This window comes from Carettochelys insculpta, chromosome 5 (assembly GCF_033958435.1).
Source record: "Carettochelys insculpta isolate YL-2023 chromosome 5, ASM3395843v1, whole genome shotgun sequence".
Lineage (NCBI taxonomy): Eukaryota > Metazoa > Chordata > Testudines > Carettochelyidae > Carettochelys > Carettochelys insculpta.
In genome coordinates, this window is record NC_134141.1 from 63,559,180 (window position 1) to 63,586,033 (window position 26,854).

The 26,854-nt window shown below is 44.8% G+C and overlaps 1 protein-coding gene across 3 annotated transcripts in view; it reads right to left on the reverse strand.

Annotated features, from left to right (window-relative positions):
- The window catches only part of CAMK4 (calcium/calmodulin dependent protein kinase IV), a 280,889-nt gene that overhangs the window by 78,505 nt on the left and 175,530 nt on the right, over positions 1-26,854 (reverse strand). Inside the window, exon 6 of one of the 3 annotated variants that reach the window (XM_074995234.1) lies at positions 25,914-26,739. The exons of the other annotated variants lie outside the window; for them this stretch is intronic. Within the exon in view, the coding sequence (XP_074851335.1) occupies positions 26,149-26,739 (591 nt within the window). The 3' untranslated portion in view covers positions 25,914-26,148. Of the gene's footprint in view, positions 1-25,913; positions 26,740-26,854 lie in introns of those variants that run through there. 3 annotated transcript variants of the gene reach the window in all.

The window sequence follows — 26,854 nt, forward strand, 5'->3', positions numbered from 1 at the left end:
ATCTGAGGAGTGATACTGAAGATCTCCAAAAAGCTTCTACACTTGACATATTTGTTATTGTGTGACAACATCTGACTGACTTAATTATTAGAGCTACTTGGCAAAATTTCATCTTGCTACCGCCTATAATTTTCTTGGCCTAGGTTGAAAGTAATTGGTTTTCCAAGCTGACGTACTCTTTATCTGCTTTAATGTTGATAAATATTTAAACGGCAAAGTTTTTATTTACTAACTGTTTGTGCAAACTTTATGAATGACAAACACAAGTTTTACCTATGTATGAATTGTACAGACACACATAACACATGTGAATGAAGTAAAGAAATACTAGTTTAGAAAACAAGTTCATATCCTGCGAAATGGTTTGCATTGTTTGGTTAGCTTCTAATTTAATTGTAACCACTTTTTGAAATAATTAGAACTGCAATCGAAATGATTAATTATGTTTATTATGTTGCAAATAAATTACAAAAACGTCTGAACTAATTTATGAGTGTGATAGTTAGAGCATTGTTAAAAGATGAGATTGGGGAGAAAAACTTTTTTAGCACTCTTCCATGCCCCGCCCACAAAAGAATCTCTACCCATCTGAAGAGCCTAAATGAAACCCTACTCACTGCACATGGTGCAGACATAGACAAGAAGAGAATGTGCTCTCTGGATTCCACTGGGCTCCTTGACTTTCGATCACCACCAATGGACTTTCCTGGCTTCCCTGATCTTGACTTCTTCACTGGGATCTCTCACAAACATCACCCACTATTGACACCAAAAACTGATGTTGCGCGCAATAAATTGTGCAGATCTGCAACCTGCCCTCTTCTTTCTCACATGAGAAATTAATTCATTATTGACTTTCAAATGATCATCGCTGGGCCTCTTAATTAACTCGTCACTGTGCTGAATGGGGCTCGGCTTCTCTGGGCTTGTTCCAAGCTCTCTGAATATACACATAGGATGTCTTTGCATTAGGGCTGGTCAATACTGGTAACATAGGCCTGGTAAATGCTAAAAAGTTAGGGTGTCTTGCTACATCAGTCAAGGGTGTGAAAAATCAACACCCCTAAGCAATGTGGTTTAACTGACCTGGCCCCCTTTTTCTGATGGATAAATAAAATTAAAATTTTTAACTTATTTTCAATTTCCAACAAAAAATAAGCTGCATGCATATTACACATACCAAATTGTCAAACGTCTTGTGGGTTGTTGTTGTTATTATTATTATTATTATCTAGTTATGAATACAGGTAAACAATTTGTAAATTTTGTTTACATAACGTTTCAATTTTAGCAGATTTTATTTTAAAACACTACCTTCCCCAACACCCCCCCTTACCAGAAGGGTTTGTAAATATGTTAGACTGGGCCATCTTTTACTCTGTACATAACAGATTCTGTAAAAACATATAAACCAGCTGGACCGCTTCCACACACGCAGACTGAGGTCAATACTGCACATTCGATGGCAGGACAGTGTTACAAACCTGGAAGTCCTGGAGAGAGTAAGAACCACGAGCATCGAAGCCATGATTCTGAAAGCCCAGCTTCGCTGGACAGGGCACATCATGTGAATGGCAGAATCAAGAATCCCTAAGCAACTCCTCTATGGTGAACTCTCCCAGGGCAAAAGGAATCAAGGTAGGCCTTGCGAGAGATATAAAGACTGTGTGACGGCCAACGTTGCTCATGCTGGTTTAAACCAGATCAGCTAGAGCAGCATGCAAAAGACCAAACAGGCTGCCATGCTCTCCTACGACACGTGTATGACAACTCTGAAGAGCAGCGATGCATATGCCTCTTTGATGTTCGCCAGAAGAAGAAAGCAACAGCAATAGCCGTATGAACAGAGCCAGGACAATTCCCTTGCCCCCACTGTGAATGCCCATGCCTTTCAAAGCTTGGAGTCCTCAGCCACATGCGAGTCCACAGCCGATGAGCCTGTGCAAGCTCAAGACGTCATCGTTGGACACGATGGACTACCTACAAAACATTTAACTGAAGCTTTTTTTAATCACCTCTAAGGGCCGTGCTATTTTATCAGCCAATAGTTTGGGGGTGCCAGACCAACCATCAGATCCTGCTGGCATTTCCTCTCCCCGGGGACAGACTTTCCCAGCAGTAGTAGATGAGGCCAGGGACCAGTTGGAGAAAGGGAGGGACAAGTGTCAGAAGGGGAGATCAGCAGAGGAAACAGGGACTGGGAGTGAAGAAGTGATGAGACAGACAAACGGCTAGAAGGGTTGAGATGGGCAGTGATCTCAAGGAATGGACATTGATGGGACACCTTACCTCTTATATATCAGTCAGTCTAATGCAGCAGTATATAAAATATTTTGGTGAGTGACCAGACTGACTTTTCAGTGCTGGAACGGAAGATTCTCCGATGAGCAATGTCTTTTGTCAGGCAAGCATAGCTTAGGCACCAAGAGTATTAACAAGCACGTTAAAGAGGAATGATTTAGGTCATTGCAAGCTCAGGTCAAAATCTCCAGCTGTACTATAGGGTAGTGAGACCTCACAGCTCTGCGGGAGCGAAAAAAAGGATGTCTTTGCTGAAAGCTAGCTCTTTGTATCTGGGATGCTCAGAGGGAGGGGCTGGCAAACTGATGTTTCCAGAACGCTTTTGACAAACAACCAAGACAGCACTACCCAATGTAGAGCTGGGGGTCTGGACAGCCTTGCTTATTACGTGGTTTTATAATGGTCTGTTATTCTTCAGCTGATGTTTTTAGATATATAGTTAGCGTCTTCCTCCTTTTAGCTCTCTTATTCTTTTGCTCCTTTGTCTCTAAGTTATCTTGACCACTTTCATTTTTTTAAAAACTTGTACTAATTTACCTTGCAGTTTTCTCCTCTGAGTCCTGCAAGACTAAGAGCTTGGGTAAATGCTCATTCATTTTCATGACCCTTTCTAAGACTTCCATCCTGCTGTGTGCCATCAGACCCAACCTATTTAAAGCCTGCTCTGTTCAGTTCTCTGCCAGCCCTCTTCTCTGTTCCCATATCCTAGTTAACAGATGTTCTATTCCCATAGTCCCATGCCTACATTTCAAAACCACTCTGTCTCTGCGTGTCTCTCTTTTCTAGCAAATTCAGTTTTTCAATGCAATCTACATGTCACAGCTCTGCTATGCCCACCACTATACAACAGTAAGAAGCTCTCAGTAGTGGAAACAGTCTCATATGATTTTCACACTGGACTATAGGTCAGTAATGATGAGGTCTTGTTTCCAAGGAGTTTGTAAAATGTCGAAGTCTTTCTCCGGTAGGGTGCTCAGAATCCAAATAATACACCTGTCTCTAATTTGTGAACAGGTTGCATAATGCTTCAAAGCCTGTGTGACAATTATTTCAACCACAGGGAGATAAAACACAAACATTACCTCTGCTGTGGCTCTGGAGAAGTCCAGAGCAAACAGGTGAACCTGAGATAGAAAATTCACCTCCAGGAAGCACAGCTCAAAAGGACCCAACCCTGTGAGATGCTGAACACCTACCTCAAGGGATGGAGTCATGGGGGGGGGGGGGCAGATCCTCTGCTGGAGCAACTTGTGGTAGCCCCATTGACTTTAGTAGAGGTACTGTGATTTACAGGCCTTACGAGTTCTGAAGACCTTGTACGTGGCAGGTTTTGGCCCCCATCAATGAGAAAGCAAGGATGAATGCTAATGCAATGCAACAGCACGGTCCTAAGCCACAGAGCAGGGAATGGAGCTCTCTCTCTATTAATAACCTATGGAAATATGTTACTATTTTCTACTGTTCTACTTTCACATACACACTAGATCTTGATTTCTGAATTGTATCTTTCCTTACATTCACCTACTCCTAGTAAAGTCATAAACAAGAAAGATCAGGGCTCCTGTTGGTTAAAAAGAAAGCATATCCATTCAGCTCACAGGAGACTGTGAAGGCAGGCATGAGTGTGTTTGGAAGAAACCCAGTTTAAGCAAAGACAGCAGAGTGCCAGACAACCGCATATAGATGCCAAAGAAACCAGTGATCGAACCACCTACAATCAGTCACCATAAAAATTAGTAACCACACCACCACTATTTCCTAACCTGAGTATGAACAAAAAGAGCTACCGTCTCCCAGGCACCATGGTGTCTTAGGCAGGCAGCTCAGCTTGTCTTCCTATTTACCACATTATTGTGCCAGTAAACATTAACAAAAGCCAATTTTTTTTAAATGTGCAAAGAGAATAGCAATTCCTACCATGAGAAGGATAATTCACAGTTTCGGCCTCTACATGCATGGATGTGTTATATACTCAAATTCAAAGAGCACAAAAGTACATATACACTTTTCTTAGGCTACGTGTACACACACTGCACACCAAAGGGGCAACGTACCCCACGTGTTGCTACTGTCGACACAGTTCAAGGGCTAACGCGTGGTATTTTCCAGGAGCCGCTGTGATGAAGAGCATAGAGGATCTGTGAGCTAGTTTATCAGGCATATTACATTCTTGGGGCCGGCGAATGGTTGTCAATGGCCTATGCTCCAAGATGTAGGAGTGGAAAAGGCTTGAAAAAGATGGTTACATTCTTGGCTTTATATGTTGTAAATCATTTTTTTGTGAGGTCAGATAATGAAAACCAGCCAGCCATTGTAAAGCTAACTTCCCATGAGCCTGCGTCATTTCAGAAACAGCAGTCCCTGAAGCCAACTACCTGGAAATGTTAGACACCCTCAATGGCATTGTTGTACCACTTGCTGACACAGAAGACAGCAGCAGCTTGACAGCTCATTGGAGTGCAAATCAGATTCCTAAACATTTTCTCTCATAAGCTATGGTTATTTCCAAACAACTTGAGTTCAGTGGGGAAAGATAAACATTTAGCAGATGAGGACCCATGCAGCATATCAGTTTTACAAAACTGTCATAACAATTACAGAGAAACTTAGACCCTAACTTTACATTTTGAGGCAGCATAGCCCAATGGCTAGGTACTGCATTGGAGCACAGGCTCTCTCAATTAAATTCTAGACTGCTGGGCAACCTTGAGCAAAGTCACTCCCTTCCCCAGGCCTCAGCTTACCCATCTGTGAAATGTGAAAGCTGACACCTCTTTTTCTAAAGTGCTTTGAGATTTGAATTTGAATTTCAGTTACTGATTGGTCTCAGTTACTTGTGGGTAAGTTTGTCTGCTAGGCTGATTGAATCTGAATTTCAGTTACTGTTTTGATTTCAGTTACTTGTAGGTGAGATTTTTTGAATTTCAGTTACTGACTGATCTGTTACCATGGCAGTTACTGTGTGGGAGAGTGATTGAGCCCCTCCCCCTGTGACTCACCAGGGGATAGGAGGGACCAAGGAGAGGCTTTAAAAGCCAGAGGCCAAGTGACCCGCAGGAGCGTTACCAGCTGGGAGCTGCAAACAGGGCTGCTAACAGGGGAGTCCGTGAGAGAGAAGGTGAAACCCCACCGAACCAGGTGGGAGCTACTGGGTGTGTTTGTTTCCTTGGCTGGTTGTCTGAGTTTGAATTTCAGTTACTGTTTGATTTTCAGTTTCTTGTGGTAAGTTTGTTTGCCAGTCTGATTGCATTTGAATTTAAATTTCAGTTTTGAATGTCAGTTACTGATTGATCTCAGTTACTGTGGCAGTTACTGTGTGTTAGAGTAACTGAGCCTCCCCACCCCTCAACTCACCAGGGGGTAGGAAGGACCAATGACAGAAGGCTTTAAAAGCCAGAGGGGAGTTTGTGAGGGAGTTTGTAAAAGGGAGTCCTTCTATGGTTAGGAAGACTTGCCACGCTTGTGCAAGCACTGCTCCTGTCTCCTCCATCTTTGCCTGTACCCAGACAGATCACCTGACTGTGGATGCTTCTACCAAGACCCTAGTGTGGTTTTGCAGAGACTGTGGCTTGCATATCTCCCTTAGGCTGTGGCCACACTTGGCCAAAACTTTGATATGGCCATGCTAACGGCCAACTTGAAGAATACTAATGAGGCGCTCAATTGAATATTCAGCACCAAAAGTGCCGCTTTCGAACACGTGCGGCTTGGCATGGCTACACAAAAGGACCCCACACATTTTGAAATCCCCTTATTCCTCTCAGCTGATAGGAATAAGGGGATTTCAACATGAGAGGATCCTTTCGAAAAGGACCCTCGTGTAGCCGCGCCGAGCTGTGCTTTCCAACGTGCCTTGGCTGGCAGCAAGTGAATGTTAACAAGGTGCTGAATATTCAATTGAGTACCTCATTAGTATTCTTCAAGTTGGCCATTAGCATGGTCATAATCAAAGTTTTGGCCAAGTGTGGCCACAGCCTTACTGAAATCCAGGCTGAGGTGAGCATCCAGTGTGAAAGGTGCCTGGTGGTGGAAACTTTCAGACAGCAGATGGAACAGCTGCAGGAGGAAGTGACTAGGGCAAGAAGCATCCAAGCCCATGAGGAATTCCTGGAGAGTATCCACATCGAGACATCTAAGGCTGAGGTACCTATTCGGCTAGCACACCACTGGTGGAGAAGCGGATGACTCTGTTTCAGGGTGCATGCTGTCAGCTGGTTACTTCTTGCAGCAGGCAGTGTTCTACCTTTGCTTTCACCCCTCCCACCATGCTTCTGGAGAACTGTTATGCTGCTCTGGATACCATAGGTGAGAAATCAGCCCCTCATGATGAGAAAGAGAAACCATGCATCCCCCAAGGCTGTGAGGTTTTCAACCACCATTGTGAGGAGGAAAACCAGGGTACTGGTGATTAGAGACTCTCTTCTGAGAGGGATGAAGGCACCTATCTGTCGCCCTGACATGACGTCCCGGGAGGTATGCTGCATGCCAGTGGCCTGTATCCAAGACATTACAGAGGGAATGTCAAGGATCATCCAGCTTTCTGTCTATTACCCCAAGCTCCTCATCCCTGTGGGCATGAAGGACACTGCAAGGTGTGAGATGGAGCAGATCAAGAATGACTACAGGGCTCTGAGAATATGGGTGAAGGAATATGGAGCGCAGGTAGTATTTCCTTCCATCCTTCCTGTCAAAGGTAGGGGCCCAGGTAGAGACAGGTGCATACTGGAGGTGAATGCCTGGCTGTGAAGATGGTGTTGCCAGGAGGGCTTTGGCTTCTCCAACCATCAGATGCTTTTCCAAGAAGGACTGCTTAGCAGGAATGGAGTTTATCTTTTGAGGAAGGGGAAGACCATATTTGGATGCAGACTGGCTAACCTAGTGAGGAGGGTTTTATACTAGGTTTGATGGGGCAGGTGACCAAAGCCCAGAGGTAAGAGAAAACACATGGAGACCTGGGAGTTTAGCTGGAAATGGGAGGGAAAGTGGGCTATAATAGCAGAGAAAAAAGAGGGACCAAACAGAACTGGGAGGCAAAATCAAATCAGTATCTTAGATGCCTATATACAAATGCAAGAAGTATGGGTAACAAGCAGGAAAAACTCAAAGTCCTAATAAATAAACACAACTATGACATGGTTGGTATCACAGAGACTTGGTGGGATAATACGGACAACTGAAGTATTGGTATAGATGGGTACAGCTGACTCAGGAAGGATAGGCAGGGCCAACAGGGAGGAGGTGTTGCCCTATATATTAAAAATGAACACACCTGGACTGAGGTGTTGAATATTGGAACATCTTCCATTGAAAGGAAATAGGAAACCCACGGGTTGCTGTAAACTGTTCTGTGTTTTCTAACTCCTTGGATGAATATTAGATAAAATTTTATCCTGCTTGCAGTATGTTCAAACTAAGTTAGAAAACAATAAAAGCAAAGGGTCATGAAAAAGAAAAAAAAATAAGGAAAAAGTATATTAGAGGTGAATAACAATTTCTAAAAGCTTCTGTCTCCTTTTGTGCATCAGTTTTACTAAGCCATATTAAGTGCATCAAATGTGACATATTTTAGAACTGTCATAATCTTCACTTTCACAGATGAAAGGCTTCCTGGGGAAGAGCTGGTATTTTCAAAATTACGGGGGCTGCTCATCTAAATTAATAGAGTTCTTACACTTGTGGTGTGAGGAAATTGGCAGACCACAATGAAACTGACAGAATGCCACCCAAGCACACCAGTATGAGAACATGGAATCAGGAAACCCTGAAGATGAGTGTGGTAAGTTTGTGTTGAGGGCCTGAGTCTCAGCTGAAAATGTCAGAAAGACAAGCTGTCCTAAAGGAATATGTTGTTGCTATTACTGTTCAAAGATGGATTCAGTCAAAAACAAAAATCACAAAACACATTTATATAACAGGATTTCTTGATTGAGTTGTACTTGCAAGAGGAAGGGAATCAGATCCTTCATTCAAACAACTGGGTTATCCTTATTTGATAAAAATCAATCTGAAATTTAATTTAGGTATAGATGGAGAAGCAATGACCACCATGGGGATGTGACAAGCCCTTAATCTTAAGAGTGTCTTAGGTATCATCTTGGGCCATAATGGTGGGCTTGCGTAGTTGTCTTGAATATAAAGTTTACAAGTTTTACATGCCATATTTATTATTTTATTTAACTATTTTTTCAGATTTCTAAAATGGAACCGTCAGCTTCCTACCTTAGGCTCCTATCCCAGAAACTGAACACCACAACAAAGATAACTGCTCACAAATATCTCTACCTCAGCCTGCCTCTCCTCGACACCCTTTGAGAAGGGAGATAAAAGGATGGGCTTTGCAGCATGTGTGGAAGACCTGTGCTCTCTCAAACCGAGGTGAGGGAGTAAGTTCCAAAGCAGAAGATGCTCCCAAACAAGTGGCACAAATGGCTCCTTGCTCACTTCCTCCCTTGTGCATCTCAGCTAACCATAATCCATGACTGGTTACTTTATTGAACAGCTGATATTATTTCTGTAGAACTTACTTTTCCAGTTTATTTAATAAAAATGCCATCACCACATGAACATAAAAGCATCTGCATCAGTTACTGTCCTCCAAGACAGGAGCTACACAATTTCCAAAATCAATGCAAATATTTCTATTTATAAACCGGGGGCGAGGGGAGAGAGTAAGCTGGAGGGGAACAGGCGAGCAATAACTGTGTTCAAAGATGACACAAAGAATTGACAAAAAATCAGTTGATTAGCACAGGGGTCTTCTACGTACAAACCTTGATATGCTTTAAAGTAGTCACTTAGCACTCAACAGTAACATATTAGAGGCAGACTATGAATGCTTATATACAGAGAGAGAGAGAGAGAGAATGTAGGATAGTTTGTTTTCAACTGTTTATTATCCAAATTTCCCTTTTGCTGCTGTTCATAGTAATGTTGTTGGCATTTTAGTCTGACTATTCAGTGAAGCATACTGGGAGGAGAAGAGCATTCAATCTATCAGTGATGTGTAGATCTTGGCATCATAAAAAGTGAACGGTACTAGTTCTGGAGCAACCATTGCAATCCATCAGGCCAATAAGCTGCTATTTTAAAAAGGCTGTAAATGTTCATGAATGCAGCAGACTATGGAGCCGTTTTGATCTACTGACTCAGTAGCAATGCTTTTTAAAATCTCTTTTACACACATTCATATGCTACAGAAACTGCTGTAGTTCCTCTGAAGCATTAAGTTCCTGTGTTAATTGTTACGGTTTCTTTCTAAAACTCTTGTTTAAACAAGCAAAGATCTGCTCATGGTCCCCTGACAATAGGAGAAATTACTTCAGCAGCTGGATAAAACTACAGCGGACTTCACACTCCATGCAGTAAATATCGCCAAGGATTCAATTTCAGAATGGACACTGAATAATTGTCCACTCTTCCATATGGATTCTAATCCATCAAGAGAAGAGAAAGTGCCGTGATCCATGTCTCAGATTGATGAATGCCTCATCTCATATTTTCATTTTTCTGCATCACCACCGGACCCTAACGGGACAAGTAATGGAAAATTGATCCTTTTCCACAAACAAAAGGCCTCATCCTTTCGCACTGGAAGGTTCGCATTGCTAAATGGTTTTCAGGAGCTGTGCTCCACAGCATTTGCAGTACAGAGCACTTTGTACTGAACACCACTTAACACATGTAGAACCACCCCCTTAGAAAAGCTGTGGTTGTTTAGAATAGGGTGTTGTGCACTTCCTTACTTCTCTGTGTGGAGCTGTACGCCCAACGAGAGAACAGCACATCAGGCTGATGTCAGTAATGTGTTTGAACACTGGCCTGGGGCACTGACTAGGTTCCACTGCCTACAGCAAAAAAAATGAGCATGCTGTGGACTTTCACCAAGATCAAACAGGGTTCTGCTCCCTGATGCCTAGAATGGTCCCTAAAATTTTGAAACTCACTGGATGTGGTGTTCAAAAGTTAGCACATTACAGAGAGAGAGAGAGAGAAATGCCATTGAGCTAAGCGCAGGGCATTGCTATGCTTGGTTAAGCAGGAACGTGCATCCAATATGATTTGCAGCACAGCCTGAAACCAAACAGAACCAGATTACACATACTGGGTTCAGAGAGGGTAGGAAACCGGCTGGACTCTCTTGGGCTCGGGTTGAGTTAGCTCTCTTCAATATGCACAGTCAATGTATATAAGGCACAAGATGCTGTATTATGACTGGGCTAACTGTAGTTTGTAGAACACCCAATTAATTATGTTATTAATTATAGAGTCAATCCTTCCCCTACCTCCATGGATCCAGTGAACCACAGACACAGCAAAAATTGTGCTGTTGTACTGCATCAGTAGGTGGCTAAAAATTTTGGTGTCGGGGGAGAAACTGGGGAATAATTGAGAGGCAGTGAAGGGGAAGGAAATCTCCTTGTGGCATGGAGTTTAGCTTAATATGAGGGATTCTTGCGTGGAGGTGCTGATGGATCCTCCACTTTGCACCTTCACCAACCAGTGCCCCTATGGAGTAAGTGCACTAGCTGCACAAAGGTCACTGCAGCCTGGGATCTGGAGTAGCAACTGCAGAAGAGTTCTGTGGTATCTCAGCAGCCTGGGAGACGACTCCTCAACATGGATCATCCTGATACTCAGCCAAGTCACTGGACTGGGTAAGGAGCAGACAATTTGCCCTTCCCTGGCATCTGGATTTGTAAAGGAATTTTGTGCGCTCTGTGGATTCATCATTCTACATGTGAAATTAAGTAATACAGACTCAATCAATAAAGAGCTAGATGTTGGTAGGGGAGGGAGAGTGACCCATTCACACACAGTGAGAGCATAATTTTATATTTTTGTTTCTGAACAATGAAAACCAGTAGCATATTTTCTGAAGCAACAGCCACTGTATTTCATTGGCTGAGTTCTGTGCTGCTTGCAAACTGGAGCCCTTTGAGAGGCTTTTAATACACGACGCTTTAAAATATGATTTTAAAAAAATGCGTGGGGAAGCTCAAAAGGCTATCCACTTTTAAATGAAAGATGCAGTTTGTAAGATTCCATAAGTGAAGACAAATTCTTACAACGTATGTTGAAAAGTGCCATGTACGTCTATGGTAACATAAAAATGTGCCTCAGTATAGTCTATAGAAAGTTGCCATTTAACAATCATGATCTAGACAGTGGCCTCTGATATTCCATCATTATCTAGCTCTACAGTGATTAAAACCCACTTAAAAATGGAACCCAAACTACAGTACCCCCAGGTACAGGACAGGAAACCAATCAATACAACAATAAAAGGCTCCCATGTTTACCTCACAACCCTCATAACATGCTGCATTTTATCAGGGTTGTTTAAGACCTGGACTCGACTGCAAAGGGTAGGTGCGAAAAATATATGAGCGCAGAAATACATTACTTGCTCATATTTATTCCAACCCCCTTCTCTCATTACTACTGCTGAATTTTGGGGTCAGGAGATCTGTCAGAAAAACATAACCCATACTGTTTAATAAACAGCAAAATCTCTCAGTGACGACTGCAATCCTGTCTCCTGTCAGTCATTCGTTGCCCCCTGACATCGTGTAATACATCTGTAAACCCAATGTTGCTGGGAAAGCCCACCAATGTCAGAGCCATGGCAGATGCTGTTCCTATTATGTATTTATAATGCACAAAAAGAAGCAAGAGGCAGCTTTTTAAAACTACTTTTTAATACACATTTTTACTGCTTTTATGTTCTTCCTGAACAAACCAGGTATCTTTTTCCAACCATGGTTGCTCTGATAAGAACAAAAAGCCATCTAAGGACAAATTCTACCCTACCCTTCTGAAGGCAGATAGGATCTCGGAGGCAGGACCAGTGCTGTGCATGGGGAAAGGGAGAGGCCATGCAAAGCTGGGGCAGAGCAGGGTTCTTAGCTGCTCCCCCTTTCCCTGCTCTCCACAGCTGGGGAGAGCCTGGAGGAGTACAGGCGTGGGGAGGTGCCCAGAATTATCCCCCACCTCCAGGGTATCTTGTATTTAGCCGAGGGACGCGTGGTCCCCCTAGGCAGATTGGCAATGAGACAAATCCTAATGTCCTTATTCAGCTCATAGGCATCATTTCTGATGTCAGCGGGGAACCTTTATTTAAGTAAAAACTAACTGCAAACTGTGGCTCACTAACAACAGTGCTTGGAACTTCCATGGCACTTAAAATATTCAACGAGTTGCCTAAACATGAACTAATTAACCATTTTAAGAGAAATTGAAAATATTTGTCAAATATTATAGTCAGTTCTTTCAAGGGATAACTTGTCCATATTTCACTATGTTAACAACCCAGCTAATGGGACCCTGAATGCATCTTTCAATGGACACCTGATGTAGCTCAGTACATATGCACTTCTGCAGCAAGTTCATTAGTGCTACTTTCATTTCCATCATGAGAGGCAATAACGTGCAAAAGATCCTCATTTCCTTATTGCTCATGACACAGTGGCAACACTGCCAGATTCTTGCATGTTAAACTGCACTTTCCCTGGGCACTGATTGGGGCTTGGAGGCACCTTGCACCAGCTCAGGAGAAAGGTTTCTGACAAATCCTTACTGACCCATCCAAGTGATGTTGCAATCATGCATACATTAGTTAAACAAGTTACTGGATGCCCTATTTACTTTTTCACCTTTGAGCATTGGGATGTATTCTAATCAAAAGAGATAACATTCAAACATTATTTTTATAACACAGAAAAGGTAACTTCAAGCACTCAAAACGTTCAAGTTACAAATTCAAGATGTCCCTCTTCCCGGAACATACTTTCGCACATAAGCTGCTATTTTTAAAGTTAATGAATACTATATTAAAGGAAGTATATTTAGGTTCCAATCTGTGCCCCTTACTCAGCCTACAGGTGCACATCAACAGGCCTCTAATATAACTTGACAATTTACCTGCCCATTTGGTGGTTCATGACAGCAATATGGTGGAGAGGGCATCTGGGGATATTCGCAAGCCCTTTTTAAAATTCTATCACCAAATAGAGGGCAAAGATAAGATGATTTGTCGGCCTCTGATGGAGTCACCTCTACTCTGGATACAGCTAACTCTTCCCTGCCAGAAATAACTTCTCTCTGAGGCTCTAAAACAGGTGTTAGAAAAGCAAGCCGTTTGTCTGTGGCATGCACCAAATAGCAGATTTTTTTTTTTAAATCCTATAGGGTGGATACTGCTTGGCCCCCAGTACAAAAAGACTCATTTTGGACACAGTATATGCAGAAATATATTCCTGACAGACTGAAAGGAACACATTACAAATGTTTCCTGCAAAATGTAGCTTAATGTGAGCACAAGTTGTGTTGCTTCCTTCATCAATTTCTGTCACAAGAAAGCATTAAATGAGAAAGCAAATGAACCCCCACCCCCTTACACAAACATAGCGACTTGACATGCTGGGTTTATTCTGGAATAAGGGAGGGAAAAATATTAACACAGTGTCAGTTCATTAAAAACATGAAGTAGGGGTCACCCAACATAACTAGTAGGCAGTAGGCTTAGAACAAACAAAAGGTAGTACTTCTTCACACAACCTGTGGAATTTGTTACCAGGGGACACTGTGAAGGCCCAAAGTACAACTAGGTTCAAAAAGGAATCAGATAAGTTCATGAGAGACAGGTTTTTTAATGGGTATTAGCCAAGATGCAAAGCGATGCAATCCCATGCTCTGGATGTCCCTAAACCTTTGACTGCCAGAAGCTGGAACCTGACAATTAGGGATGGATCACCTGACAATTGCCTGTTTGGTTCGTTCCTCTGAAGCACCTGTCATTGGCCATTGAGAGAAGACAAGATATTGGGTTAGATGAACCACAGGTCTGACCCAGCATGGCCATTTTTATGTATATTCTTGCACATTAAATACTGTTATTATTTAAAGATGGTTGTTTATATTAAGGTAAGAATATCAAGAAATTCAGAACTGATATTGAATAAGGGTTATGTTTCTCATTAATAAGCAGAACTGAGATGGTCTTTGTGTGATTTGTATAGAAGGCTGGAAATAAAAAAAATGCTAAAATAACCACGGTGTTTATTAACACCCCCTTTCATGCCAGACTTCAAAAAGTGCTATAAAATCATTCACAGTGAGTACAGGTTGAACCTTGCTAGTTTTGGACTCTCTGGTCCAACAATATTTGTAGTCCGGCGTGAATTTAGTTAGCTGGATGTCAGCTTACCAGGGGTGTGACCAAGTTTCCTGTGGAAAGTATGATTGCAGACACCAGTCCTGGCCTTCTGTGTTCTGTGCTGCTATTTAGCTGTCATTTACCTCTAAATGTCTTCTAAGAATCCAAGAAAACAAACTAGCAGTCATGTAGCACTTTAAAGACTAACAAAATAATTTATTAGGAGATGAGCTTTTGTGGGACAGACCCACTTCTTCAGATCTACAGCATATCCAATACAGACTCAGTTATATAGCACAGAGGTCCAAAAAAACCCCATATTGCAATTACACCTTCCCTTGTCAACTTTGTCCACATATTTATTCTGGAGATATCGCTGGACCCAACCGTGTTAATTACAAGATCGGGGCTCATTCTCCTGTGCCTCAACCAATGTTATATATACCATCACGTGCCAGCAATGCCTCTCTACTATATACATTGGACAAACTGGGCAAACATTTCATCAGAGAATGAATGGACACAGAGCAGGCATTAGGAATCTCAGTACACATAAACCTTTCAGTGAGAATTTCAGTGGTGTGGGCCATTCTGTTAAGGACCAGACCATATGAGTCCCACAGCAAAGAGACTAACAGCAGATTACAAGGGGAGGTATGTCAACTGGGCTTCATATTCAAATTCAACACTAACACTTGGTATGAAGAGAGACAGCAATTATCTCATGCATTACAAGGACTGTTTCCCCTTCCTTTGATGTTCGTAATTATCTTACCAAAGACATCTAACACCCCCCCCACATTTTCAGTTCCATGTATTTGATTTGCCAGTTTTTACTGCAGTTTATTTCTTTTTTTTTTTGGACCTCTGTGCTGTATAACTGAGTCTGGACTGGAAATGCTACAGATCTGATGGAGTCTGTCCCACAATAGCTCATCACCTAATAAATCATTTTGTTAGTATTTAAAGTGCTACATGACTGCTGGTTTGTTTTGTTAGAATACAGACTAACAAGACCACCTCTCTGTCACTTTCTAAGAATCCAGTAAGCAGTGGCAGTGTTAATAATATTGCTAGACAATATTGACCTTCTGTGGTTTGGCAAATTCTCTGCTTTGGTACCATTTGGGTCTCAAGGGTGGCAGACTAGAGAGGTTCAACCTGTATAATTAACTATAACAAGATCCTGCTCAGTTATTGTTCCATATGTTATGTCATAACATGACTTCAAATAGGATTCAGAGCATCTGCCAATTATCAGGACTTGTTAACTCAGTCAGAACAATTGGTATCTCTCTCAACATGTTCTGCATAAATTTGCATACAAAACGGATGGCATTCTGAACTTTATGAAAATTTTATCACCTGTAAACACATCTTCAGGTCAGACATTTCTTTAAAATTCACAAATATTTCAACACATATGTTGCCAATCACCTTGACCACTGGCACTCTGAATCTGTGATTTGCTACTATCAACAAAGTTAGACTTAAAAAGTAAATAAAACACGTAATGAAGGCTTACATGTTACTGTGCTGGAAGGCGGTGGTCATGGACTCCCTCCTCAGACTTGGAATCAAATGAAGTTTGCTGCTTACCAAGAGCTACAATCCAGGATGTGGCACAGTCTTCCAAAAATCATCAAACCTGCGGATTATTAATTACCCCTTCCTACTTCTCCATGTAGGAACTAATGACACAGCAAAGAATAATCTTGAGCAGATCACCTCCGATTATGTAACTCTGGGAAGGAAGGTCAAGGAATATGGAGCTCAAATGGTATTCTTTTCCATCCTCCTTATTGAAGGAAGAGGTCCACATAGGGATTGTTGAATCATGGAAATAACTGTGTTGTTGCTCAGGTGGTGATGGGAGAGATGACTTTGGTTTCTTTGACCCTGGGATTCAGTTTCCGTGACAAGGATTGCTAGGAAGAGATGTGATCCACCAAACGAAGAGAGGGAGAGCATCTTTGCAGGTTGGCTTGCAAACCTAGAGAGGAGGACTTCAACTAGGTTTGTCTGGTGATGGTGACACAAACACTGAGGTAAGTGGGGACGGAAGAAGGAACAACAAAGGAGGACCCTTGATTCAAAAAGAGAAAGTAGGCCAATCGGCTAATTATCCAAGGTCTTTGTACACAAATGCAAGAACCCTGGGAAACAAACAGGAAGAATTAGAGGCACTGGCACAGTCAAAGGAGTATGAGGTGATCGGAATAACAGAGACTTGGTGGGATGACTCACTTAACCAGAGCATGGTCACAGAAGGGTATAACCTGTTCAGGAGGGACAGATAGGGGAGAAGAGGAGGAATTGTACTATATGTAAGAAAGCAGTAAGACTGCTCAGAGCTCCATTAGATGGAGGCAAAAAAGCCAGTTGAGAGTCTTTGGGTTAAGCTTAGGGCAGAGACAACAGGGGTGATTTTGTGGTGTCTGCTATCAGGTAGATCAGTTAGATGAGGCAGACAAGGATTTCTTCAGACATGTAAAATAAGCTTCCAAATAATACGCCCTGGTTCTCATGGGAGACTTTAATCACCCATGGGAGATCAATACAGCAGCACACAGACAATCCAGGAAGTTTTTGGACAATGTTGGGGATACCTTCCAGCTACAAGTGCTGAAGGAACCAACCAGGGGCCACGCACAGTTTGACCTGCTGCTCACAAACAGGGAAGAATTAGTAGAAGAAAGAGAAGTGAGTGGCAACCTAGGCTGCAGTGATCATGAGATGGTGGATTTCAAGATCCTGACATAAGAAAGGAAGGTGAGCAGTAAGATACAGACTCTGGATTTCAAAAAAGAGGACTTCAGCTCCCTGAGATAACTGATGGGATCCCCTGGGAAGCTAATATGAAGGGGAAAGGAGTTCCGGAGAACTGGCAGTATTTTAAAGGATCCTTACTGAAGGTACAGGAACAAACCATCCTGATGTGCAGAAAGAAAAGCACATATAGCAGGCAACCAGCTTGGCTTACCAGGGAAATCCTTGGTGAGCTTAAACTAAAAAAAAAATGCATATAAGAAGTGGAAACTTGGACAGATGACTAAGTAGAAGTATAAATATATGCTGGAGAATGCAGGTAGTAATCAGGAAGATGAAAGCACAATTGGAACTGTAGCTAGAAAAGAATGTGAAGGATAACAATGAGGGTTTCTACAGGCATGTTACAAGTAAGAGGGTGATCAGGGAGGGTGTAGGACTCTTACTGGATAAGGGATATAACTTAGTGACAGATGATGTGGGAAAAGCTGAAGTATTCAATACGTTTTTGCTTCTGTCTTCATGGACAAGGTCAGCTCCTGGACTACTGCATTAAGCAATTCTCTACAGAACAGGTTAAGGGCTATTTAGAAAAGCTAGACATGCACATATCTATGGGTCGTGATTTAATGCATTCAAGGGTACTTAGGAAACTGGCAAATGTCATTGCAGAGCCTTTGGCCTTTATCTTTTAACAGTCGTTGAGTTTGAAAGAGGTCCTGGATGATTGGAAAAAGGCAAATACCACGCAGATCTTTAAAAAAGAAAAGAAGGACAATCCAGGGAAATATAGACTAGTCAGCCTTACCTCAGTCCCCAGAAAAATCATGGAGGGGACCTGTACGGAATCCATTTGGAAGCACTTGGAAGAGGGCAAAGCAATCAAGAATAGTCAGCATGGATTCATCAAAGGAAAGTCATCCTTGACTAATCTGATTAGCTTCTAAGATGAGGTAACAGGCTCTGTGGACATGGTGAAGTCAATGGATGTGATATACCTTGACTTCAGCAAAGCTTTTGATAAAATTTCCAACAATATTCTTGCTCATAAGTTAAGGAAGCATGGATCGGGCAAATGGATGGTAAGGTGAATAGAAAGCTGGCTAGATAGTTGGACCCAAATGTCTCATCAATGGCTCAATATCTCTTTGGCAGTCGGTTTCAAGTGGGGTGCCCCAAAGATCAGTCTTAGGGCTGGTATTGTTCAACAGCTTTATTAATGACCTGGATGATGGGATGAATTTCACCCTTAGCAAATGTGCAGATGACACTAAGCTAGGGAGACAGGTAGATATGTTGGCAGGTAGTGATAGGGTCCAGAGAGACCTGGATAGATTGGCAGATTGGGCCAAAAGTAATCTGATGAGGTTCAACAAGGACAAGTGCAGAGTCCTGCACCAGGGACAGAAAAATCTCAAGCACTGTTACAGGCTTGGGAGTGAGTGGCTAAGTAGCAGCGCATGAGAAAAGGACCTGAGGATTACAGTGCATGAGAGGCGGGATATGAATCAACAGTGTGCCCTTGTAGCCAAGAAAGTTAACAGGGTGCATCAGGAGGAGCATTTCCAGCAGACCTAGAGAAGTTATTATCCCCCTTTATTCGGCACTCATGAGGCCACATGTGGAGTATTATGTCCAGTTCTGGGCCACCCATTATAACAGGGATGTGGATGCACTGGAGAGGGTCCACCAGAGGCAACGGAAATGATTAAGGAGCTGGAGCACATGACCCATGAGGAGAGGTGGAGGGATTTGGGCTTATGTAGTTTGCAGACGCATGAGGAGCACTTTTACAGCAGCCTTCAACTTCCTGAAGCGGGGGCTCTAAAGAGGATAGAGAGAGGCAGTTCTCAGTAATAACAGATTGCAGAGCAAGGAGTAATGGTTGGATATTAGGGAAAAACTAATGCACCCTGTTATGCACCACCAGGAGGGTGATGAAGCACTGGAATGCTTTACCTCGAGAGGTGGTGGAATCTCCATCCTTAGAGGTTTTTAAGTCCTGGCTTGACAAATTCCTGGCTGGGATGATTTAGTTGAGGTTGATCCTGCTTTAGGCAGGGGGCTGGACTCAATGACCTCCTGAGGTCCCTTCTAACCTAGGATTCTATGAGTCTAAGCTGCTATTGGTGGGTACTGGATCTATAGAGAACTAAAGATTTGTTTAAAGCTGATAAGTGTGCTTCGCACCCTTCCATTAGACTAAATGGAAAGAGCTTCTGATCAGGTCTTGCCATATGGCCCATTGCTTTATTTGTGAGTTTCTAATGTTTCCAACTACGGCAAGCCACAAGGAGGCTAACCTATTTTGGCTGAGGGGTTTTCTGATTGCAAATGCAGACACTGGTGACTGTTTGTTACGCTGTGGGATTGCAACAGAAAAGAAAGTGGGTGGTCAGTGATACAAGCAATTGTGAGCGTGGCCCTGAGAAGGAACAAAGAGGCAAAGTTCCTTGGGGCATACAACTGACTAGAGGGACAGAATTATAAATTGTGAGCCACGAAGCGACCTGTGGCTGTTTGTTTTTACCGTGTTCAAGGAAACAAGCCTTGCTACACATACTCTGGAAGTAAACAGGGTTGCAGCAAAAATATATATATGTAACTGGATAACCTCCATTTTTCCTCCTAACAGAAAGGCCTGGCAAAGCTCTAAACATTGGCTAACCACTCAATTCAAAGAGACAACATAACAGCTTCTAAGTCCTTATTCAGCTAAGTATAGCAAATTTCTATTAGCTCAGGATGTATTAGTTCAGATTTTATTTTTCATAAACCAAAAAATTAATCACTCAATAAAGTATATTTTGGAAAATATGTAGCTGCCTTAATATCATTCAGAATGATATTTAAAAGCATACAGAAAGTTTGTTAAACTTATATAATAAAAAATGATTATTTTGGGCCAAATTTTCAAAGTGATATTCAAGTTCAGCTAGTCTGTGTATGCAACTAACTACTATGCGCATGCAAACCAGGTATTGTTAATTAAGTGCTTATCTAGGCATGCACAAAAAAAACAGCTGATTTCCTCACAAACCCATGAGATACTGGCACAGCCATGTAAGATGCACAAACTGCATGTACACATTTATGCAAGCAGAACGGAAAGCCTGTCACCCCCCCAGAGTGCAATTATACCATTAGAGAAATAATAACAAAATATAATAGTTTCAGTAACATCTAACAAAAGTGTTCTCTTTTGTGAGTTTGAGAATGACCAATTAGTAGTGGTTATTAACAACTAAGATCCTGCTTCAATAATTAGCTATCCATGAACAAATTCAGGCTGGAAATTAGAAGAAAGGTTCTAACAAACAGAAGACTGAGGTGCTGGAACAGGTTGCAAATCAAAGCTGTAGCGACAAGCCACTAGTTTGCGAGCTAGACAGATTTTTGAGTGCAATTGTATAATGGGGTTGTTCAAGATGCTGTGGCACAGGACTCAACAGCCCCGGCCTCGCTTCTGATCTATGTCCCATGATCCTAAAGTTTAAACTTCCAGGTTTCATCCAGTCAATGGCATGGGATAGGAAGACATCACCTCCTACCTCTGATGTATTCTGATATTTTTTTAATCTCCTTCCTCTGAAGCATCAGGTGATAGCCACTGCTGGAGACGGGACACTGGGTGGGGTGGACCAGGACTCTAAGGTGGCACTCAGCATGTTCTCTCTCTCTCGCAGGTGCATGGCTCGCTGGTTCCTGTTATTAACAAGCTCCTGTGTGGAATCAGGAAGGAATTTTCCTCTATTTCAGTTGCTCAGAAGCCTGTAGTATTTTCACCATCCTTTGAAGCATGTGCATGCAGCTCAGGTAGAAAGCTCTCTGCGTATACATCATATACACATTTCTCTTCTATTGTGGGGGTCACAACTACTGGGTCACCTCAGTCCTTATGCTCTACCTGTTACACTGCTGCAACTGCCCCACTGCAACAGGCATTCCCAGCACAGCCCATGATGCTCTTGCAACCCCTTCATCAATCTCACACTGCAGGCCTCTGCAGTTAATATACACAACATTTCTGTTTTATAAGGTGCAACACATGCAGTCTTAAGGATACTTTTTTGGTTCAGAAAAATGAATAGCTATATGCAATCCTAAAAATACATATTTTTATTAATTGAAAAATGCTTATTCATGTGGTTCACCTTTAAAAATAAATTGATACATACCCCTGACTCCTGCATGGGGATGGTGTTTCCACTCACCCTGCATGTTCCTTCATACCCTGCTTGAGTTTGAACTTTGTTGGGGAAACTGGGCATTTGTCCAATTAGCAGGAGCAGAGGGGATAAATATCCACCCAGTTTTGCCAAAAATGTCAGAATGGCCAGGACAGGGCTTGAAATGGGGACTCTCCCAGCCAAAAAAGGACATACAGTCACCCTATAAGGGAACGATACATCCAGGAGAAGAAACAAGGAGAAGAACAGGCAATTAGAATGTCATTATCCATACTGGCATGTGTCCAGGAGATCAGAATTAGTACTGTTACACCACGGGGTATACTAACACCCTGCTGAGTCGGCGAGGATTAATCAGTTACTATGAGCGCACACAGCCCCATTAAACCTGCATTCACTGTCAGTTAATAAAGCGGTTGTTAAAAGGGGAAAAGCAACTGAGGTGCTGGCTGACCAGGAAGGAGAACAGAGCTCCTGGAGGGAAAGGGCCAGCCCAGGATCTCTGCAGACTGCCAGAGCCTCTCCAGAGGAATAAAAACCTGGCCCAAGACTGCTGAGTTTTGTCTTGGGACTGTTTTTCTTTCCTTCTTCATAAAAGGATGATTGGCCAGGCTAGGACTACATCTACACTAGAGTGATCGGTCAACAGAAGTTAATGTTGGAAGATACCTTCTGACAAAATATCTGTTGACAGGTTGTAGCCACACATGAAAGTGGATCAAAAAACCAATCCTTTCTGTTGACAGGAGTGGCTGGACTGCCCAGCCACTCTTGCGACAGACAGACCAATTGGAAGAAGAGCAGACAGGGCTGCCTGGTGACTCGTAAGCCCTGTCTGTCAATGGAGAGCCCCCCAGAGCATCCATACAGCTCTTTTTGTCAACAGATTCTGTTGAGAAAGGTGTTCTGCCTTGTGGGGGAGAGGCAGAAGTCTGTCAACAAAACTGCCACGTTCTGTCAACTTACTGTTGGCAGAACATGTTTTTAGTGTGGATGCCCTGCAAGTTTTGTCGACAAAAGTCTAGTGTAGACATAGCTTAGTAGAGGCCTGACAGACCTTCTGAGACTGATGCAGAGAACCCCTGCCCAGGAGAGGAGTGGGGAACATCCTTAAACTCTCTAGACTTCTTGCACCCAACTTGAGCCTACCCTGTGGTATACCTGGGACCCTGAAGAATGGATGGCTGCATGTGAGGGGAATGTGGGCATGATCTCCCCAACACTAAAGGGAAATGCCTGAGTCATCCAGAACTCCAGGTACACCCAGTCTGCCTAAGTGGGGATAACCTAGACCTGAACGAAACACTAAAGTAGATGGCTCAGAACCAACAGCATCAGTGTCTCAGCAAAAATCATCATCTGTCACAGTTTATGTAGATTCAAAATTCTGATTTGGACTTTGTGCCTGTTGTAGTATCTCAAGTGTCACTATAAATATCTAGAGACAAACTTCTTCATGAAAGACATCAGAGCTCAAACACTGACTTTATGTTACAACCTGATAAAACCTGACATTCTTGTACACAGTGAAGGAATGACTACTCATATTCATCTGAAGCCAGATCCTCTGCTGTGCACATTTATATTGGGCCACATTACATTAACAGGCTGAAAGTAAACATTTACAATGAGCTGCCATCTCTGTCCACCTCACTAACCAAGTGACACCATCATAGGACCTAAATGCAACACCTATACCATCAGGGGCTCATTCACCTACACATCTACTAATACCATATATGCCATCATACGCTTTCAGAAGTCTTAAAGGAGCAACACTCCACTTCAGAAAATACAGAACCCAATCGCTCCCCGCCTAAAAAAAGGAAAGAAAATCAACTACGTTCTGCTAGTGGCTTCTGACTCAGCTGATGAAAATGAACATCCAGAACACAGGGATATATGAATCTTTAGCACATCTGGAATGTAAATAGCTTGAGAGACCAGCTACAACAGTGCCATGCAACACAGTTCCTCACTTTCAGGTAACATTGTAAACAAGAAACACGCAGCATTATCCCTTAAAATATTACCAAACCTGTTTGTCTGAGCAGTTGGCTGAACATGAAGGACTGAGTGGACTTGTAGGCTTTAAAGTTCACATTTTTTGAATGCAGTTGTTGTATATAATTCTACATTTGCAAGTTCAATTTTTCATGATAAAGAGAATGTATTACAACACATGGTTGAGATTAATTGAAAAATAGTATATTCATAGTATCAGAGAGGTAGCCATATTAGTCTCTATCTTCAAAAACAACAGGATGTCTTGTGCATCTGACGAAGCGGGTCTTTGCCCACAAAAGCTTGTGCTCCAAAATACCTGTTTGTCTATAAGGTACCATAGGATTTCTTGTTGTTTTATATTCACAGTGCACGTATTTGTAATAAAAGTAAATAAAGCGGGCTCTGTGGGCTTTGTATGAGAGAGGTAGCCGAGTTAACATGTGTCTTCAAAAACAACAAGAAGCCCTGCGGCACCTTATAGACTAACAGATATTTTAGAGCACAAGCTTTCGTGGGCAAGACCCGCCTCGTCAGATGCATGAGTGGGTGGGGGGGCTCAGACGAGGATTTAAAGAGGGAGTCTCAGTCAAGGGAAGGGCCAGAGTGACAAGGTCCATCCAGTCAGGGTGGATGTGGCCCATTATCTGCAGTTAATGGCTACGTCTACACGTGAAGCCAACATCGAAATAGGCTATTTCGATGAATAACGTCTACACATCCTCCTGGGCCGGCAACGTCGATGTTCAACTTCGACGTTGCTCAGCCCAACATCGAAATAGGCGCAGCGAGGGAACGTCTACACGTCAAAGTAGCACACATCGAAATAGGGATGCCAGGCACAGCTGCAGACAGGGTCAACGGGCGGACTAGCGCTTCCGGGGTAACAGCTAGCCACTCCCTTAAAGGGCCCCTCCCACATACACTCAGCCTGCACAGCACGCGGTCTGAGGAGCCATAGGCACACAGACCCCGGGCGCCGCAGTCATGGACCCCCAGCAGCAGCAGCAGCAGCTAGAGGTCCACCCAGCCCTCCCGGCAGGAGCAGGGCTTGCCCTGACCCATGCCATGTGGGAGGCAGCTGACTACCTTCTTGCCCCAGGGGAGGAGATGCCCCCAGGGCAGCAGGGCTCAACCCCTACCCCTGCAGCACCCCGCCCCACCCCCCGCTTCACACGCCGGCGGCTGTGGAGCTACCCCACCAGCACCGACTGGTGGGAGCGGCTGGTGCTTGGGGAGTGGGACGACGACCACTGGCTCAGGAACTTCAGGAAGACCCGCCAGACATTCCTGGAGCTGTGCCAGTGGCTCACCCCCACACTCAGGCACCGGGACACTGCCATGCCGCGTGCCCTCCCTGTGGAGAAACGGGTCGGCATCGCTGTCTGGAAGCTGGCCACTCCGGACAGCTACCGATCCGTGGGGCAGCAGTTTGGTGTCGGAAAGGCCACCGTCGAGGCTGTCTTCATGGAGGTAAGAGAACCCACGGGGGGAGGCCAGGCCAGGGCAGGGGGGCCAGGGCAGGGCAGGGCAGGGCCACGCACACCCTGCTCACCCCTCATTGGGGCTGTCCCATGTGCTTTCTCTGCAGGTTGTGCGTGCCATCAACGCCATGCTCCTGCACAGGCTCGTGAGGCTGGGGGACCCACATGCCACTGTCGCCGCCTTTGCCACCCTGGGCTTCCCCAACTGCTTCGGGGCTCTGGATGGGACTCACATCCCCATCCGCGCCCCGCATCACAGTGGAGGACGATACCTCAATCGGAAGGGCTACCATTCTGTCGTCCTGCAGGCCTTGGTGGACAGCTGGGGACGTTTCCAGGACATTTACGTGGGCTGGCCTGGCAGCACCCATGACGCCCGGGTTTTCCGGAACTCGGGCCTGTGCCGCCGGCTGGAGGCGGGGACCTACATCCCCCAGCGGGAGATCCCTCTGGGGGACACCACCATGCCCTTCTACGTCATCGCAGATGCGGCCTACCCCCTCTGGCCATGGCTCATGCACCCCTGCACGGGCCATCTCTCCGCTAGCCAGGAGCGCTTCAACGAGCGCCTGTACCGTGCGTGCCAGGTGGTGGAGCGCTCATTTGGCCGCCTCAAGGGACGCTGGCGATGTCTCCTGACCCGCCTGGATGCGGGCCCCAACAACATCCCCCAGATTGTGGGTGCCTGCTGCGCCCTGCACAACCTCGTGGAGAGCAAGGGGGAGACCTTTCTGCAGGGCTGGGCCGCGGAGGCCGGCAGGGCACACGTGCAGCCACCTGCTGCCCCCAGTGGGCAGGTGGACCCAGAGGGGACCCGGGTCCAGGAGGCCCTGCGGGCCCACTTCGACCAACAGGCCGCGGGGTGAACTCTGCCCAGGCCCCCTACTGCCCGCCCCTTCCTCCCCCACACTCCTGCCCCAACGCCCACACCATGGAGCACCCCACCGCCCCCCCCTCCCACTTGTCCTGGACAAATGACAGCATGAACTTGTGGGCGAACGTAAACTTTTTTTTCGTCTTTACGAAACTTTTTTTTTTTTTTGTAAATAAATAAATATGTGAAACACAAACCAAAAAGGAGGGACAAATGTTCAACCAAAGCAAGATGTGCACAAATAAAACAATAAAACAACAAAGCAAAGAAGTGTGTGCCATCAACAAAAAAGAAAAGCAGGGAGGAGAACGGGGAGAACTATTTACATGGGGGGGACGGGGCAAACGGGGGCACCAAAAACAAACATTCAAACTATATACAACAAGGGGGGGGCCACGTCCCGGGCCCCTCGCCCCTAGAGCCCAGCACTGGGCGTGCCCGGCCGGGAGCCCCGCCGTGCCTGCAGTCTGGTCCACGGCTGGGTGGGAGCAGGCTGCACAGGAAGGTATCGGCGCCGGCGAGTCTCAAGTGGCTCCAGGGGTCCCTCGGCGCTGTGGCCCTCGCGGGTGGGTGGTGGGGCGACGGCGGACGGCCCGGCGACGGCTGGAGCAGCTGGTGGTGGGGCTGCAGGAGCGGGCAGGGCAGGTGATGGCTCGGCCGGCGCAGCATGGGGGGCCAGGTAATCAACCAGCTGGTTGAATGTCTGCATATAGGCCCCCCATGCCTCCTGGCGCCAGGCCAGTGCCCGCTCCTGCAGCTGGAGGTGCTGCTCCGACATCTCCAGCTGCCGGCGAAGGATAGCCAGCAGCTGGGGGTCCGTCGCCGCCGCCGGTAGTAGGCGCGGGGTCCGCCGTCTTGCCCTCCGCGGGGCCGGTCGTTCCTCGGCTGAGGGGCTGCCCTGGAGCGAGGGTCCCGGAGGGCTCTCCGGGACAACTGAGGCCTCGCCGGCGCTCTCTTCCGGTCCTTCGGATGGTGCAGGTGCAGGTGCAGGACACAGGAGAGGAGGCGGGAAAGAAGAATGGAGACAGGCGTTAGTGTGGGCCCCGAGCCGTGGCCTTTGTCCCACCCCGCCCTGTGC